We start from the raw sequence: 19,692 nt of genomic DNA on the forward strand, positions 1-19,692 counted from the left end.
GCTGGGGCCAGCGGACATCGTCCGCTATAGACAAGGTTCCATTATAAGCAAGTCCATTATAACAAGATTATACTCTAGTTAAAAAGTTGTTTATCTGTGTTAATTGGCTGGCTAAAAGTTTGTGCATACTTTTAATTTCCATTAAGGGACACTTCCAAGGGTATGTATAGGTTAGGGGGAAAAAATAACATGTGTAGCTTGCCTTTTTTTTTTTTTTTTTTTTTTTTTTAAAGGCTGCATATTTAACGCATTAATAACGCAATTAACGTGGTCCATTTTTAATTACCACTAAAATATTTAATCACGATTAATGTTGGGCATCAGCGGCAGGCAGAAGGCTGGCTCTTCTGAACCCTGAAACAGGAAATTACATCAAGCTCTGATGTAACAGCCTTTTTCTGGATCCAGCAGATCCAGCCACAAGCTACCCTTCCTCCCTTCCTGTGAAGCTTTTGTTCTCGCCTCACTCCCACAGGGTGATGATTTTAGGAGCTGCATCACTGACATCACACAGCTGGCCTGGTATGGGGCACTGAGCATCTGCGCATGCTCAAGGCCAGCCGGCTCTGTCCTCTCCAAAACAAGCAGGTCACTGCACTATGGCTGCCTTGAAGCCAGTTCCTGCAGCCTTTCTCCACTCTCAGGCCACCCAGCATTGGAGGACTCGCCCCAGGGAGCCCCAGACCGCTAAAGCTGTCTTCCTGCTTCATTTCTGCCAACAGGTGAGCCCTCCTTTGTTTGTTTGTTTTTAGGTATAGGTGAAGAGGGGAGAGAGTGCAGAAAAGGAGAGGGCAGACGCTGAGTGGGAGGGTGGAGAGAGGGCAGAGAAAGAGAGTGCAGGTGCTGTTACATATTGCATGTATAGGTTGAAAAGGATTAGGTCCCAATTCCTGCCCCATACTTTCTCTGTCTCTGTTATTTGGAAGTCAGGTGCACCTGGGGACATATCTTAGAGGCAAGAAATCATCTTCCAAAACATGTCCAATTTTATTGTCAGCTTTACATCTCTTTTATATCATTCTACATGAATCAGTGTTGTCAACATGTGTCAGCATGTGATGTAAACACAAACCATATATGGACACAGGTCACATGAAACTTTAAAGAAATCAGCATTTTTCTATCTCAAGACTGGAGTCCAAAGGGTCAGAAGAGCCTTGGCCAGCAGAGCCTCTTATCTAAAGCTGTTTGCAAATACGGCTTATAAAAACAATTGAATTCACTTCACAACAAGATAAAAACATATCTTTTCAAACATAAATGTCCTTGTACTATTTCAGAGAAGGAAAAACAAACAGGGTCTGGTTTTCTTACAGCTTCAAAACATAACCTAAGGAAAACTACCAAGGTACATGATACATGTCCCTTCATAGGTGACATACTTTTTATAGAGGATAGAACAAAGAAAGAAAATGGTGCCCATAGAAAGGAGGGGGAGGAGAGAGGGAGATATGTTGGACCATGAGGGGAAGAGGCAGAAATAAGATGCTAGCAGACATCTTTTAATCGTGATTAAAAATTTTAATCATGCAATTAATAAAAATTTTTAATCTTCCTGCAGTCCTACTTTTTTTAAAAAAATCTTCACACATCTCCCAGAAAATTTCTGCTTGCAGAAAAAGTAGGCACTAGATACCTTTTTTTTACGCTTTCTTCAGGCTTCATCCAGCCACCATGACAAGAGTGGTTGACCAGTACCCTGAGCCTGGACTCTAGGTAACACTGTTATGCAGTAACTTGGAGCTGCTAACAATACTTGTTGCTTTTTTTTTCTTAAGCTTTGTTTATGGGCAAGAACACTCACCTGACCAGCTGTTGCTGCTAAAAGCCATCATCTGTTAATTCTTGGCACAGTCAACATATCCCTTATTCAGAATCCTCTCCCCCTTTCTCGTTTTACACAAGCCACCTGTGTTCAGCGGGGATCGAATAGCACAGTGGCTTATAACTATGACAAGTGTACAAATGTTTAAGCTAACATCACAGAACACACACTGAGTGGAATTTACAACACTGATTTTCTCTTCTCTTCTCTCTTTTTTTTTTTTTTTTTTTTTTTTTTTTTTTATTAACAAAGGAGAAAGAAGCAGATGGACAGAAATCAAAATCTGGTAAGCAAACCAGCTGCAAATCCCATTTATACTGTAACTTTTCTTATATTAATGGCATTTAAGCGGTAGAAGTCTCTTCTTCATTCCCTTTCTCAATCACTCTCCAGCTTTCATTCCAATGGGACTTTGCCAGCAGCCTGCTATGCCCACTCACCCACCACAGCCTTGCCTACATTACACTCCCTCCCTGCACATACCCCTTCCACGCTGTATAAAAGATGACTCAGGGGTGATATGAGAAAAGTCTATAGAATAATGAGTGGAGTGGAAAGGGTAGATGTGAATCGCTTATTCACTCTTTCCAAAAATACTAAGACTAGGGGACATGCAATGAAACTACTAAGTAGATTTTTTAAAAACCGGAGAAAATATTTCTTCACACAACGTGTAATTAAACTCTGGAATTTGTTGCCAGAGAATGTGATGAAATCATTTAGCTTAGCAGGGTTTATAAAAGGTTTGGATAATTTCCTAAAAGAGAAGTCCATAGGCCATTATTTCTACCTTTTGGCGCAGATTGTGATCCGAGATGTTTTCTTCCCCATTTTATTTATCTTCTTTCCTATTATACATATATACTTCATATCATTTACTTCTTAGGCACTTAGCTTATATTGAGATCCCAGTTTGGAACAGATAGGGAAATTTTATGTGCCTTAACACATCACACAATTGGTTTTACTAATTATTAATGTTAAAATTTTCTTTTCTTTCTTGTATCTACTTTTCTATAACTGCATTGAACCAAAAGGCATTTTGCGGTATATAAATAAAGACTTATGTTTTATAACTTTTTAAATAAATTAATATAGTTGTGCCTTGCTTCAGCTTTTATTTATTCTTTCTCTTATTAACTATTTACTTTGTAACCTAAGTTGCCTCCTGTGTACTCCCATCTTCTCATTATATCCCCCACTGCCCTAATATGTGACCATTTCTGGTGAAAAGGTGACTAAAGTCACTAGAAACAAATGACATTTTAATGAATTCTGTTAGAGTAAGCAATTTGTTATGCAACAATCATAAACGCCATCCTTTTATGTGAAAAAAAAATTAAGTTACAGAAGTTCAAACATGTAACCATGACATGAAAAATTGGCCAAGCTCAGCTTTTTGGATCCACTGCATTAGTCGTCTTTTCCCAGAGACGGTCGTGTATTGTAAACCACTTAGATCTGATGAAATGTGAAGATGAACTCTCCAAACTGGCACATATAGGCATAGGTCTCAATGTATGGTGCCAGATTGGCAGAGTTGAGAATTCCCGCAAGATTTGCTGGACGTGATTAACCAACTATGAGTCGGGTAATACAGCAGCAATAGTCACAGAGCAACAAGTGGGAGAATCAACTGAATGACTTTGATAGCAGAATGTTATTCTTTGGTAACAAGAGGCATTTCCTGGCATCCATCTTACCTAACTATTCCTTGTCTGCTTTCATGGTGCTTCTTAGTAACAAAAACAAATAGAAGAAACAAACCACCTCAAGAAAGTCATCGGAACAAACACAGTGGGGTTGGCAGAAACAAAGACCAAACAAGGACTTGTCAAGCCCTTATTGATTTAGTAAAAGTCTTCTGAAGGAACGCAGCTGGTTTGGTCCTTGTTTCTACCAACTCTGCTGTGTTTGCTCCTTAGTAACAAGTCATATGACATCCATCGTGCTTGTTCCCATGATGCTCTAGGATTTGTTACTAAACAGGTCGTGTGGCTACCACTACCTAGTGGTTGATGAACATGTTGAAAAGAAACTGCCTTCACACCAGTGAACAGCAAACAAAACAACAAAGGTGACCAATTGGTGTTCAGTCTCTTTTGTGATAATGATGGACTCGACACGATCGTGTTTCGGCTCGCAAGAGCCTGCCTCAAGTCTTGTGGTAATCAAATCGTACAAAATTTTCAACACGTTCTATAGAAAACTGCAGCTCGAGTGAACAGCGTCTGCTGCCGCCCATGGTTAAATAAAAAAAAGAAATGTGAATGGAAAATTTGATGCAGCTTTTCAGTGGCACACTATTCCCAATTCTCTGAACCACAACTTTAAAGCTAAGTGTACTTTACAAGCTAAAATACTATGACGTAAAAGTTAAAATTGATATTTAAGCTAAAGCTAATTTAAAAGATTTCAAAACTAAGGGCTCCTTTTACGAAGGCGTGTTAGGGCCTTAACGAGCGCTAAAATGCCGTGCGCGCAAGCCGCTAACGCCTCCTCTTGAACAGGCAGTAGTTTTTCGGCTAGCGCGCACTAATCTGGTGCGTGCACTAAAAACATTAGCGCACCTTCGTAAAAGGAGCCCTAAGACATTTGCACTTTAAAAAATGAGCCAGTGAGGAACGTATACGTCAAACTTAAGGCTATGAATATAGTGAGCCTGGAGTGGTGTTCTGAGGTTCAAACAAAATATTCTCTATGCTTTAGATGTTGAATATATATATATATATACCGTATTTTCATGCATATAACGCGCGCGTTATACACGATTTTTACAAACTGTGCATAACCTTGTGCGTTATACGCGTGAGCGCGTTTTACAACTTTTTTTTTACATAGTTCCCCCCCCGATGTCCGATTCAACCCCCCCCCCCCGCAGGACCGCTTGCACCCCCACCCCGAAGGACCGCTCACACGCACCCGCACCCCTACCCCGAAAGACCGCTCGCACGCACTCCCACCCGCACCCCCACCCCGAAGGACCGCTCGCACCCCCACAGCCTCCCAACCCCCCCCCCCATCATGTAGAAGCTCCTACCGTTGTCCTGCTGCTTCCTCTTGGCGGTCCCGGCCCTTCTGTGAGCCCTGCGTCTGCGCTGCTTCCGCTTCCGGCGGTCCCGCCCTTTCTCTGACGTCAGAGGAAGCAGCGCAGATGCAGGGCTCACAGAAGGGCCGGGACCGCCAAGAGGAAGCAGCAGGACAACGGTAGGAGCTTCTACATGATGGGGGGGGGGGTCGGGAGGCTGTGGGGGTGCGAGCGGTCCTTCGGGGTGGGGGTGCGAGTGCATGCGAGCGGTCCTGCGGGGGGGGGGGGTGAATCGGACGTCGGGGAGGGCATCAGGCTTTCAGGGTGGGGACAGGACTTCAAGGGGGAGAGAAGAGTCGGGGCGGGCGAAAGGAGAGTCGGGTGGCGACAGGAGAGTCGGGGCGGCATGCGCGGTATACGGGTGTGCGCGGTATATAAAAATTTATTTACATAAATTACAGTTTCCCGCGCGCTATACCCGTGTGCGCGTTTTACACGGGTGCGCGGTATATGAGTAAAAATCCGGTAATAGTGGTGAAAAATAAAAACCAAAACATGTATGCATGTTCTGGTTTTTATTTCTGTCACAGAAAATAATTTAATAGTGTGGTTGTCAATGAACAATATCTCTCAGTGAGCTCTATTAGAAAGAATAATTTTTGTATATTGTTTCAGACTTTCTTTGTTGGGTTCTTGGTTTTGGTAAGAAATTTTAGTACTGGAAAATCAGTGGTAAAATCACTGTGCTAAAGAGTAATGCAATGGGTATGCAAAACACTGACGACCTCTTTTACAAAGCCACGCTAGCGGCTGTGCTGCGCTAACGGCCCCGAAGCCTATAGAGATTTAAACGGCTTCGGGGCCGTTAGCGCAGCGCAGCCGCTAGCATGGCTTTGTAAAAGAGGCTGTGAGTTACAAATAGCTCCATGATGCTAAAATCTACTTCAGTTTTTTACTGTTCTGCAAGCGCTGAATCTTTACACCAATTCAGGGCTGAAGTAAAGATCCAACATAATAATAATAATAATAATAACAGCTTTTATACCGCAATACCGTGAAGTTCTATGCGGTGTACAAAGATTAAGCAAAGGTACAAACTGATTGACTTAAAGAGGGTTAATAGGACAGGAAATCTATTTTTGAGGAGAGAGTGACCAATAGAACAAGTTAATCGCTATAGAGGGGAGAGAGAAGAGAGGATCAGTTGTCTAGATACTTTAGGCATTGGTGGAATGAGGCATTATGACATCACAATCTGAGCTCTAGAATGTTGCTACTTATGATTTTAAAGTGTTTGAGGCTTGTGCAGATGAGGACGGAGCTTAGGCATTGGTGGAATGAGGCATTATGACATCACAATCTGAGCTCTAGAATGTTGCTACTTATGATTTTAAAGTGTTTGAGGCTTGTGCAGATGAGGACGGAGCTTAGGCATTGGTGGAATGAGGTATTATCCCAGGACAAGCAGGCAGCATATTCTTAACACATGGGTGACGTCACCGACGGAGCCCTCGGTACGGACCTTTTTAACTAGAAGTTTCTAGTTGGCCGCACCGCGCGTGCGCGAGTGCCTTCCCGCCCGACGGAGGAGTGCGTGGTCCCCAGTTTCTTCGTTTCCGCGGAGCGAAGAAGACGCGTGTATTTTTTCAACGACCGTTGAATCACTTTTCTGCCTTCCCGCTCGCGCTTTTTTCCTGAATTTTTCTTTCCTTACCTTCGGGTTTAATTTTCTTTAATTTGCAAAAAAAAAAAAAAAAAAAATACTTTGATTTTTCCCTTTCTTTCGTTTTTGCCCCGGCGGGGCCTGTTGCCATTATACAGGCCTCGGACTTCGATTTTGCGGAGGCTATCTTCCCCTTCATGCCCCCGCAGGTCGGTTTTAAGAAGTGCCAGCGGTGTGCACGCCCGATCTCCATAACTGACCCACACAATTGGTGTTTGCAGTGTCTGGGTCCGGAGCATCGGGCGGACTCCTGCACCCGCTGTGCCACTCTGCAAAAACGAACTCTTAAAAACCGAAGAATCCAACAAACCCTTCTCTTCGGCACCGAGTCGGCGATGGACTCCTCTTCTTCAACGGCGGTACCTCCAAAATCGGCACCGTCATCCTCGACGCCGACCGACCCCGCATCGGCGTCGCAGGCGCCAGGTAAGCCGGCTAAGAAGCCTTCCTCTTCCCTCGAGCGCCCTCCAGCTACGGTGGCGACACCGTCCCTACCGGCATCGCACCGGTCCCGCAAACGCTCCGCCCCGATCTCGGTGAGTGCCTCGTCATCGGCCTCCTCATCGCCGGGGCGTGGAGCGGCATCAAAGGAACCGAAGAAAAAGAAAGCGGTTCCGATGCCACCCCTGGATGACCGTATCTCGGCCATCCTACAAGCTCAGCTCAAGGAGCAGTTGAAGAAACAACTTGAACAACTGTTACCCTCTATCTTGGCACCGCTCCTTCCGGTACCAGACCGGCCTGAGCCCCGCACCGAGCCCCCGGTGTCCACTCCTACGGTACCGGTGGACACCTCTATGCCGATCCTTTCGGCCCAGCAACTTCATGGCGATCCGGTGGTTCATTCCCAGGCCACATTGGATCCTTCTCGGCACCAGGCGGCACGGCATGCTTCTCGGGACCGAGATCGACGCCGATCGTCCTCCCCTGGTGCCGTTTCCGTCCGCTCTGGTAAATCTTTGTCCAAGACTCGCCACACCGCGCCCTCCACCCCGGTGTCTCGACATGCACCAGAGATCAGGGACCCTGATTTATGGGAGGAGACTCCTCTCGGTACCGAGGAGGATCCCTCCTCATCTGATGAGGAACCATCGGCACCCGATGCCACATCTAAACCAGAACAGTCCTCATTTTCTAAGTTTCTGAGGGAAATGTCTGCAGCCCTGTCCCTTCCCTTAGAATCTGACTCAAAGAAGTCTCAAGCCTTCCTGGAGGCTTTAGATTTCGAACAGCCTCCTAAAGAGTTTCTCAAGCTCCCCGTTCATGACATCCTACGGGAGACCTTTTACAAAAACTTAGAGAACCCCCTTACGGTACCGGGGGCTCCACGTAAGCTGGACAACCTTTATCGAGTCATCCCTATTCCGGGGTTCGACAAATCTCAATTGCCCCATGAGTCCCTTCTGGTGGAATCCACTTTAAAGAAGACTCAGGGCTCCAGTGTCTATGCCTCTACCCCTCCTGGCAGAGAAGGTAAGACCATGGACAAGTTTGGCAAGAGGCTTTACCAGAATGCCATGCTTGCCAACAGGGCAAACAACTATTCCTTCCATTTTTCTTTCTACCTAAAACACTTGGTCCAACAACTGTCTGCCCTCCAGAAGTATCTTCCTGAGCGCAAGGTCCCGCTGTTCCAACAACACATCTCTGGCCTTCTCCAAATGCGCAAATATATGGTCCGCTCTATTTACGACTCCTTCGAGCTCACCTCTCGGGCCTCTGCCATGGCCGTAGCCATGCGTCGCCTAGCCTGGCTCAGAGTTTCCGACCTGGACATCAACCACCAGGATCGTTTGGCCAACGCCCCCTGTCTCGGGGATGAACTCTTTGGAGAGTCACTGGATTCCACCACCCAGAAACTCTCGGCCCATGAAACCAGGTGGGACACCCTGATCAAGCCGAAGAAGAAGGCTCCGCCTGCCCGACCCTATCGGCCTCAATCATCTTACCAGCGGAGGTTCTCAGCCAGGCCACTCAATCCGCCTCCCCAACAATCTCGGCGACCTCGCCAACAGCAGCACCACGCCCAGGCTCGATCTCAGGCCACTCAATCCTCTAAGCCACCTCAGCCTGCTAAGCAGTCTCAGCCCTTTTGACTCTTCTCTCCAGGGCATAGCCAGTCATCCACCATCGCTGCCTCTTCCACAGCCTATCGGGGGTCGTCTCACCATTTTCTCCAGCCGTTGGGAACTCATCACGTCGGACCAGTGGGTCCTCAACATCATCCGCCACGGCTACTCTCTCAACTTCCAGACTCGTCCACCGGACAACCTTCCCGTAGAGTCTGCTTCACACTCATCTCAAACCCCCCTCCTACTGAGGGAGGTTCAATCCCTCCTCCTTCTCAATGCCATCGAAGAAGTACCTCCAGATCAAAGGGGTCAGGGATTCTACTCCCGCTACTTCCTGGTTCCCAAAAAGACGGGAGACCTCCGTCCCATTCTCGATCTCAGGGACCTCAACAAGTGTCTGGTCAAGGAAAAGTTCAGAATGCTCTCCCTTGCCACGCTTTACCCTCTTCTTTCTCAACACGACTGGCTATGTTCCCTGGACCTCAAAGAGGCCTACACTCACATCTCCATCAATCAGAATTCTCGCCGCTACCTGCGGTTCCAGGTGCTACACCACCACTATCAGTACAAAGTGCTACCGTTTGGCCTCGCTTCCTCCCCCAGAGTCTTCACCAAGTGCCTTATAGTGGTGGCGGCCTTCCTCAGGTCTCACAACCTCCAGGTGTTCCCCTACTTGGACGATTGGTTGGTGAAAGCACCTACGTCTCAACTTGTGCTACAGGCTACTCATCACACCATCTCTCTCCACCTCCTGGGGTTCGAGATCAACTACCCCAAGTCGCATCTGCTTCCCACCCAGCGACTTCAATTCATTGGAGCAGTTCTGGACACCACGCTGATGAGGGCCTTTCTTCCCTCCGATCGCCACCGGACCCTGCTCCATCTCTGCCGTCAGGTACTCATGCATCCCTCCATTCCTGCCCGACAGATGATGGTCCTCCTGGGTCACATGGCCTCGACGGTGCACGTCCTTCCTCTGGCACGTCTCCACCTTCGTACACCTCAGTGGACTCTCGCCAACCAATGGTCACAGACGACAGATCTTCTTTCTCATCCCATCTCTGTGACATCATCTCTTCAGCAATCTCTTCAATGGTGGTTGAACTCCTCAAATCTTTCCAGGGGTCTACTTTTTCATCTACCCCCTCACTCTATGATCATCACCACGGATGCGTCCCCCTATGCGTGGGGAGCTCACCTAGGAGATCTCCGCACCCAGGGACTTTGGACCCCACAGGAGCGTCGTCATCACATAAATTTCCTGGAACTCAGAGCCATGTTCTACGCCCTCAAGGCTTTCCAACATCTTCTCTGCCCTCAAGTCCTCCTCCTGTGCACAGACAATCAAGTCGCCATGTACTACATAAACAAGCAAGGCGGCACCGGATCTCGCCCCCTTTGTTTGGAGGCTCTGCGCATCTGGACCTGGGCCACGGACCGCAATCTCTTTCTCAGGGCGGTCTATATCCAGGGCGAACAGAACTCTCTGGCCGACAATCTCAGCCGCATCCTTCAACCTCACGAGTGGACGTTGGACCCTCCGACTCTGCTCTCCATCTTTGCTCGATGGGGCACTCCGCAGGTGGACCTCTTTGCAGCACCTCACAACCATCAGCTGCCCCAATTCTGTTCCAGACTCTTCTCTCCTCACCGTCTGGCTCCGGATGCATTCCTGCTCGACTGGAGGGATCGGTTCCTGTATGCCTTCCCTCCACTTCCTCTGATGTTGCGGACCTTGTCCAAACTCCGCAAGGACAACGCCACCATGATTCTTATCGCACCTCGGTGGCCTCGCCAACACTGGTTCTCACTCCTGCTCCAACTCAGCTCCAGGGAACCCATTCTCCTTCCTGTGTTTCCTACTCTACTTACGCAGCAACATCAGTCTCTACTGCATCCCAATCTGTCTTCGCTCCACCTGACAGCTTGGTTTCTCTCGGGCTGACCTCTCCAGAGAACCTATCTCAGCCGGTCCGCCTCATCTTGGATGCCTCCAGGAAGCCGGCCACCCTTCAATGTTACCATCAGAAATGGACCAGATTCTCCTCGTGGTGTCTCCGGCATCATCAGGAACCCACCTCCTTAGCGGTGGAAACTGTATTGGAATATTTGCTCTCGCTGTCCAATGCTGGCCTCAAAACTACCTCCATCAGAGTCCACCTCAGTGCCATCACTGCGTTTCATGAGCCTATTCTCGGAAAACCCCTCACGGCTCATCCTCTGGTTTCCAGATTTATGAGAGGCCTCTTCAATATCAAACCACCTCTCAAGCCTCCTCCTGTCGTCTGGGACCTGAATGTGGTACTCTCAGCTCTCATGAAACCTCCATTCGAGCCTCTTGCCACAACTTCACTTAGACTCCTTACCTGGAAGGTGCTTTTCCTGATTGCCATCACCTCTGCCAGGAGGGTTAGCGAACTGCATGCACTGGTTGCCGACCCACCGTTCACTGTTTTTCACCATGACAAGGTTGTTCTGCGTACCCACCCTAAATTCCTCCCCAAGGTGGTCTCGGCTTTTCACCTCAACCAGTCCATTGTGTTGCCCGTCTTCTTCCCTAAGCCTCACTCGCATCCTGGGGAACAGGCGTTGCACACGCTGGATTGTAAGCGTGCCCTTGCTTACTACCTTGATCGTACCAGAGCTCACCGAACATCACCTCAGCTATTTTTATCTTTCGATCCCAACCGTTTGGGTCGTCCTGTCTCCAAACGGACACTTTCAAATTGGCTTGCTGCCTGTATTGCATTCTGCTATGCTCGGGCCGGTCTCTCACTGGAAGGAACTGTCACGGCCCACAGAGTCCGAGCTATGGCTGCTTCTGTAGCTTTCCTCCGTTCCACGCCCATCGAGGAAATCTGCAAGGCGGCCACTTGGTCCTCAGTTCACACGTTCACTACTCACTACTGTCTGGATGCGTTCTCCAGACGGGATGGACACTTCGGCCAATCTGTGTTACAAAATTTATTTTCCTAATGGCCAACCATCCCACCTCCCTCTTTGTTAGCTTGGAGGTCACCCATGTGTTAAGAATATGCTGCCTGCTTGTCCTGGGATAAAGCACAGTTACTTACCGTAACAGGTGTTATCCAGGGACAGCAGGCAGATATTCTTACGTCCCACCCACCTCCCCGGGTTGGCTTCTTAGCTGGCTTATACTAACTGGGGACCACGCACTCCTCCGTCGGGCGGGAAGGCACTCGCGCACGCGCGGTGCGGCCAACTAGAAACTTCTAGTTAAAAAGGTCCGTACCGAGGGCTCCGTCGGTGACGTCACCCATGTGTTAAGAATATCTGCCTGCTGTCCCTGGATAACACCTGTTACGGTAAGTAACTGTGCTTTATGACATCACAATCTCAGCTCTAGAATGTTGCTACTTATGATTTTAAAGGTTTGAGGCTTGTGCAGATAATAATAACAGCTTATATACCGCAATACCGTGAAGTTCTATGCAGTATACAAAGATTAAGCAAAGGTACAAATTGATTGACTTTAAGAGGGGAAGAAGAAAGAGGGTTAATAGGACAGGAAATCCATTTTTGAGGAGAGAATGATCAATAGAACAAGTTAATCGCTATAGAGGGGAGAGAGAAGAGAGGATCAGTTGTCTAGATACTTTAGGAACAGGTGTGTTTTCAGACGTTTCCTAAATTCCTCATAAGTAGTGGGCGAAAGCAATTGTTCTAGGTCATTACCCCATGATGCTGCTTGGTGCGAGAGAAGATGTTCATGGTGTTTTTTCAGTTTACAACCTCTCACTGGGGGGGAAACGAAGTTGGAATGTGAGCTTCTCTTGTGTCTGTTGGCTGAGAAGACGAAAAGGTCAGTTATATATTTAGGGGCAAGTCCGTGTAGTGCTTTGAAGCAGAAGGATGATCTGAGGTGAAGTGTGGACCCCTCTCCCAACTCTTGAGCCCACAAGAAAATGGTCCCTATGCGCTGACTCCACAGATGTGTCCCTAGTGGTTCATCCCTCCCTAGTCCTATCTACCCACCTCCAAATGTTGAAGGTAGGAGCAATGCTCATTCACTCCTGCCTCATGGGTTGCCATCTTACAAAATGGCAGCTCCTGACCCTCTAGTATTGCATCAAAATGCACAGCTAGGGGACAGTCTGCCAAAGAAGCAGCGATATTTTTCCCCCTCAAAGAATGCCTAGTTAGCTGGTTAATTTTAAACGTATGTATTAATAAATGCCTAAAAAGAGGAGCTCTAACTATAATACAGCAGCACAACTCATAATTAGACTTTAGGTTTTGCATAGTTAATAACATTTTAAGTACAAAAATATTAAGTGTGTTCCTGTTTTTGTTTAGGTGGGAAGACGGCAACCATTGCATCACCCATAGAAAATGCAGATGATCCGTCTTTGGTTACAAATTATTTAGATAAGTAAGCATATTTCACTTTTTTTTCCCCCTATCTGTTGGCTGTCAAATGTAGAACAATTCACACATGTACCCATTCAGCTTAAATCACTCACGGTCTGCTGTTAAGTTTGTTATATGAACCAACCAGTACCATGAGTGCTGTTTCTTATGATAATAGATGTCCTCTTGCATTTAACACACCATCAATATACATATAGTAATACTCTTTACAGAGACAACACAACGGTTTTACAGAACGCACAATGTTTAAAATGATGACAAGATTATAGGTTCTGTTTTGGATCATGGAGTGCTTCGTGGAAAGAGCTAATGGTGATCCAGGAATGCATGCGACATATATATGTAATCTGTCCTGTAAATGGGAAAGAAACTAGAGCTTTCACAATAGATAGTAAGAAATTGAAATGTTAATGGAAAACTTTTATTTTTTTTTTTTTAATCTTTATTCCTTTTTATTTATTTCAACAAGTGTACAGTATTATTACAATTAATTTACATAACACACTTGGCATTCTTAAACAATATTATTATACATGTTTTTATTCCCCCCCCACACCTCCCACCCTTTTCCATATCAATAAAATATTCCTTCCAAATTTATATATAATTATACATTTTCAGTGGAATTTAGCAAAGATATTCTATCATTCTCATCTGGTGAGGAAAATAGCCTTCATAAATTCACTAATGAGTAAAGAAGGCACAAGCATAGAATAATGAACTTCGTAGGAATATAGTAGAATCTCAAATGTGATCTTTATGGTAGGCCTACTTTCTTGCACAGAATGATTATTATACCTATGTAAGTCAGTTTTTCTGCATGACTCAATATGTTAAAAAAACCGTCTTTTTACACTGAAAGTATAATTATAATTATCCCAGGACAAGCAGGCAGCATATTCTTAACGCATGGGTGATGTCACCGACGGAGCCCCGGTACGGACCTTTTTAACTAGAAAGTTCTAGTTGGCCGCATGCGCGAGTGCCTTCCCGCCCGACGGAGGAGTGCGTGGTCCCCAGTTTCTTCGTTTCCGCGGAGCGAAGAAGTCGCATGTGGTTTCAACGGCCGTTGAAAACATCCCTTTTGCCTTCCCGCTCGTGTTTTTTTTCTCGTTTTTTCTCTTTTTCCCTCTTCGGGTTCTCTTTTTCTTCGAATTAAAAAAAAAAAAAATCTCTCGATTTTCTCGATTTTTGAAACCGGCCCCAGCGGGGCCTGTTGTCACCATACAGGCCTCCGGTTTTGATTTTGCGGAGGCCGTGTTTCCCTTCATGCCCCCGCAACCGGGCTTTAAGAAGTGCCAGCGGTGTGCACGCCCGATCTCCCTCACTGACCCACACAATTGGTGCCTACAGTGTTTGGGTCCAGAGCATCGGTCCGAAAAAAACTCCGTACATGTATATTTTAACAATCAATCTCTCATTTCATAAATTATTTCTCAAAAGTTCTTCTGTCAAATCTCTCAAATATGTGTGAATAAATAGTTAATTCTGTGTAAAACAAGTTGTAGTGGCTATGAAATGATTGATTGTTAAAATATACATGTATGGAGTTGGGGTTTTTGGTTGTTGTTTTTTTGGACCAGTGATGATACGAGTGGCTTAGGGTACTGTTGAGTTCCAGTCACTCGTGGATGAGGCCTGTTTTTTTCCATTTTTTTATATCCTTTATTATTATTATTTTGATTTTCTGATTGAGTGTGAGTGGGTTTGTCTGGTAAATTAACAACAGTATGTTTTTCCTGATTGTTTTGTTTTTTTTTAATATTTTTACGACTGTATCCTTTTTTTCTTTTTTGACTCAATATGTTGCCAGAATGATATGGACATATAGAGGAGCATTTTTGATAGTGCATCTAAGTCCGACTTTGGACGTATCCCGCAAGATGTCCAAATAGCGGGACAGGGAAACATCCATTTTCAAAACAGCTAGACATCCAAATTTTTTTTTTTTTTTCAATGACCTATTTGGACATCTTGGTCTTTAGGCCATCCAACTTTTTTGGCTGTTTTCAAATACAAAAGCTGAACGTTTTTTGTATTTGAAAACTCAAAACATCCTAATCCAGACCATTGGGACATGGGAGGGGCCAGCATAGTAATGGCCACATAGATATCCTAACAGAGCAGTGGGGCACCTTTGAGGGCACTGTGGTGAACTTTACATAAAGAGTGTCACCATTAACCCCATTATAATTTATAGTGAGCCCTAGGCTACTAAAATAGTATGTGGTCTTCATCATAAGACTTATGGGGACAGACTTAAAGATCTCAATCTGTATACTTTGGAGGAAAGGCAGGAGAGGGGAGATGTGATAGAGACTTTTAAATACCTATGTAATAAAAATGCGCATGAGTTGAGCCTTTCATTTGAAAGGAAACTCTGCTATGAAAGGGCATAGGATGATGTTAAGAGGTGACAGGCTCAGGAATAATCTAAGGAAATACGTTTTTTATAGAAAGGGTGGTAGATGTATGGAACAGTCTCCCAGAAGAGGTGGTGGAGACAGAGACTGTGTCTGAATTCAAAAGAGCCTGGGATAGGCACGTGGGATCTCTCGGAGAGAGAAAGAGATAATGGTTACTGCAGATGGGCAGACTAGATGGGCCATATGGCCTTTATCTGCCATCATGTTTCTATACCCACCTGTCTACCACCCCCAATAGCCCTTATATGGCACCTAAATGGGTGGGTTTTGATGGGCTCATATTTAATACCATAGATGTTGTGGTTAGAGTGCCATATGGGCCTTGGTCCTCCTCTCTATGGCTCACCCACCCACCAAGTAACTCTACACACCTGATGCTCTGCTAGGCTTCCTCATTCCAGATGCTTTTCTAGAGCCAGGTATGTGCTTTTTTGTTCTCGTTTTGTGTGGTGGAAGGGGGTCAGTGAGCAGTGGGGGGTGTCTTAGCTTGATGCATGCAGTGGTCATCTGGTCAGTTTGAGCACCGTTGTAGCACTTAGATGCTTCTAAAACAGGTCTAGCTCTGAACATCTAAGTTCCGTCCAGGATGTCTTCCAAAATGTTTATCGTTGCAAGACGTCTAAGTCTAACCCGGCCTTATGCACACCCAAAGCCGGCCCATCTCACGCCTCCACCACGCCCATCTCGAGCTCTGAACACACAGAGGCTGGGACACCTCGCTAGACGTCCAGATAGGCGGTTTTAATTATCGGCACTTGGATGTCCTGGTGATTGGGCGGCCAAGTACTGATTTAGGATGCTTTTTGGACGTTTTATATTTTTGGATTACATGCAGAAGGCTATGGGGCTCATAATCTATTCATGCCATACTGGTTTTCTTCCACATCACATATAGAGAGGCCGACGTAGCTGGATATCACGCTTCTCCCTCCCCCTCCCCCAACAAGAAATGCATAATAATTCCTGACTGGTTGGAATCCTTAGGTAGAGTTGAAGTTTGTTGTTGGCTGTTTGAAAGAATAGTAAAAAGAGAGATGATAAATTGCAGATATTTAGAAAATTTCCTTTTAATTCTCTCACCAAGAGGAGGAAAGAGTTTCCTGGAAGCATGTTACCAGTTGTGTGTATTTTTATTTATTTTTTTAATAGTATGGCTTACTTTCCGTGCGGTTGCAGGGATGTTGCCAGTTACTGGCGATAGACTTGTTTATAATCCGCTGTGGCTTTTGCATTGTGTGGCGAGTCCCCCGATTTCCACTCGCTGAACTCACTGAATTCTCTCCACGTAATGCAACAGGACTGTTCTGGAGTCACACACTTAAGAGAGATTGTAACTGTTCCCCGGTGCTAGAATCTTGTGTGAGGTGCAATAGAGAGAAAAATAAAAATACTCTTTTTTTTTTTGGGGGGGGGGAGGAAAAGAATTTCATTGCTCAAACTGAATTTTTTTCTCACATTTGAGTGAAGCAGAAAAATGATAAAATGCAGAAACCAATTTAAAAAAAAAAAGTATGGGTAGAATATATGTGGAAAGTTACAGATTTTATTCATGTATGCTCTTTTTTTCTATAGATTATGTATCTTTTGTGGAGAAAGAGATGAATCTTTTACAGAGGAGGGTTTGGATCTCCACTACTGGAAGCACTGTCCTATGTTAAAAAGATGTGAACACTGTAAACAGGTAAGCCATTGTACCAAAACCTAGAATTGGTTGGAATGTAAGTAATTTGATCACTTTTAAAAGTGTAGCTTCGCCCTTGGATCCACCTCTTCGACAGAAGACGCCGTTTATTCCAGAACTAAGTCCCACAAACCTGTAAATAAGGGAAGAGGGCTCGCCACTCAGAGCTCAAGACTTATTGATAAGACACAGTTGTTTGTGATGTTTCAAAATAACTATTAAAATATGTTTCTTCAAAGCAAAATAATTGAATAGTAAGTTTCACTAACAGTTTCACGGTTTTACATATACAAAGGCAGAAAATAGTTTTTTGATCCTTTCTTCCACACACTTCTAGAACACTCATTTAATTTATCTGGATTTTTAGTAGGTTCTCTAGGGGCCTTTTTTGTGGCACCTCTCCTGGGGATTTCTGGATAGATCATAGTTTAGAAACTCATTTCTCTGCTTCTTTCACTGTTCAGACAGCTGTGCTTTTCTGGGAACGCAACTGCCACGGTCCTTTCTCCTCATAAGAGAAAGGCATAGAGCAGAGATGCTCTTCCTGAGTGATGCAGCTATGGAGTGTAGAGTAATTTAAGGTGAAATGCCAGAAGCACCACCTCACTGATTATCTGCTCCCACAACAGAAACTCAGGACCAGAGATAGGGTAACTCCTCCTCCATTAATCCTGGAAGCAGGATAACTCCTACCAGCTGTATCTGTTTCCTAACCCCTCTGGGGATTTATTGACCAACACCCTAGATCACAAACTATATTGCAGCATAGGCACTAACGCCTCCTTCTGGCAGTGGAGGGATTTCCAAAACCAGGCATTTTGTCCAGGTTTTGGAAGGCCCCTGAGCATGAGTGGATGTTGACGTGATGACATCACATACATGTGTGTTGATGTCATCAGTCGACATCCACGCATGCTTGGAGTCACTCTAGACGCAGCCCTGAGTTTACTGTGCTGTGGTGAAAAATGTTTGCGACAGTACCCTAGACCAGTGCTTCTCAACTCAGTCCTGGAGTGTACCCCTTGCCAGTCAGGTTTTCAGGATATCCACAATGAATATGCAAATTGCTTTCATGCATATTCATTGTGGATATCCTGAAAACCTGACTGGCAAGGGGGGGTACTCCAGGACCGAGTTGAGAAACACTGCCCTAGACTCTACCAATGTGGTCACTCCTAGAAGGGAAAGCATATCCTTCCATTGGCCTTCCAAAGGCTCTTCATGCAAGGAAAAAAGGGTTGGCTTTGTAAAACTGTTCTCTTGTGAGTGAATACTACTGTGTATACATTGAAGAACAGCCATAGATCTAAAAATACTGCTTCTGAAGATACTGAAAAATGTCCGGATCATGGCTCCCCTTATTTTTGGAGTTTCTTTGAGATTCCAGTACTCCACATGTACCTTTAGATAAAACAGGAATTTTTTTTGTTTGTTTTGAGGGTGGCGGGAGTTAAATTATCAAGTAAAACTATATTTTGAAAGGGTAGTTAAGACAATTAAATTTACACAAGACCCTAAATTAGAAAGCAAATCTCCTTGTGATCGTCTCAGGAAGTATCATGTATAGTTAATAACATTTGTTCTCATAATAGCTCTGGAAGATTCATTGCTGGTGTTTTTTAACTGAAGTGTGTTAAAATAAATTTTAAGCAGTAAACTGAGGTATTGTGGAAACGGTCTGATATTGCACACAATTAATCTGGGGATTTCCATGTCGACCTTTCCAAGCGTGCTATAAGCACAGTCCTATGTTGCAGCAAGAATTTGCGAATTCTACTGTAATTACATGGCTTGGTTTCAGAAATGTATTCCGGAAAGCAGTAAAGACCCTCCTCTTCAACTAATATTACAACCGCAATCTACCCCTCACCCACCCTAAACTCCCCCTTCCTTCTACCCTCTCTTCTCCATTCTTAACCTGTATTTAAATTGCCTTATAGGCCTTGTATTTAAACTACCGTATAGTCTTTGTATTGTCCAAATGTACTCCACTGTGAATGTTTGCTTGTAGGCCGTTCTGAGCTACTGAGAGGACAGGATAAAAATCTAAATAAATAAATATTTGCATATTGTGCACTGAGAACCACCCAGAACACTGTTGTGCTGAGTGGTTCAAAAACGAGACACTCCAGACCAGCAGTGGAGTGGGAGGACACAGCTTGAGGTGCTGCGCATCAGCATGGGCGCTGGCACTGGCCATCAGTCTCCCATGGGCATTGGGGAATTCCATGGGAACAACAAGATTCTGTGGTTCTTCCCACAAATGTGGAAAGCTGATGGACTAGGGCAGGGGTAGGCAATTCCAGTCCTCGAGAGCCGGAGCCAGGTCGGGTTTTCAGGATATCCACAATAAATAATACATGAGATAGATTTGCATCTCAAGGAGGCAGTGAATGCAAATCAATCTCATACATATTCATTGTGGATATCCTGAAAACCTGACCTGGCTCCGGCTCTCAAGGACTGGAATTGCCTACCCCTGGACTAGGGTATACGTTACTAAAAATATGTTGCCTTCTCTAAAGAAGGAATGTTTTGTTATTAG

General features: G+C 45.2%; 1 protein-coding gene across 8 annotated transcripts in view; it reads left to right on the plus strand.

Moving 5' to 3' along the window:
• CEP104 (centrosomal protein 104) overlaps positions 1-19,692 on the plus strand; it is a 79,006-nt gene that overhangs the window by 42,707 nt on the left and 16,607 nt on the right. For 7 of the 8 annotated variants that reach the window (XM_033921823.1, XM_033921822.1, XM_033921826.1 and 4 more), the window contains 3 exons: positions 2,078-2,111; positions 12,966-13,041; positions 17,039-17,147. In XM_033921823.1, the coding sequence (XP_033777714.1) occupies positions 2,078-2,111; positions 12,966-13,041; positions 17,039-17,147 (219 nt within the window). Of the gene's footprint in view, positions 1-475; positions 723-2,077; positions 2,112-12,965; positions 13,042-17,038; positions 17,148-19,692 lie in introns of those variants that run through there. The other variant, XR_004537086.1, reaches the window with a different exon arrangement.

The sequence above is a fragment of the Geotrypetes seraphini genome, chromosome 15, assembly GCF_902459505.1.
Source record: "Geotrypetes seraphini chromosome 15, aGeoSer1.1, whole genome shotgun sequence".
NCBI lineage: Eukaryota > Metazoa > Chordata > Amphibia > Gymnophiona > Dermophiidae > Geotrypetes > Geotrypetes seraphini.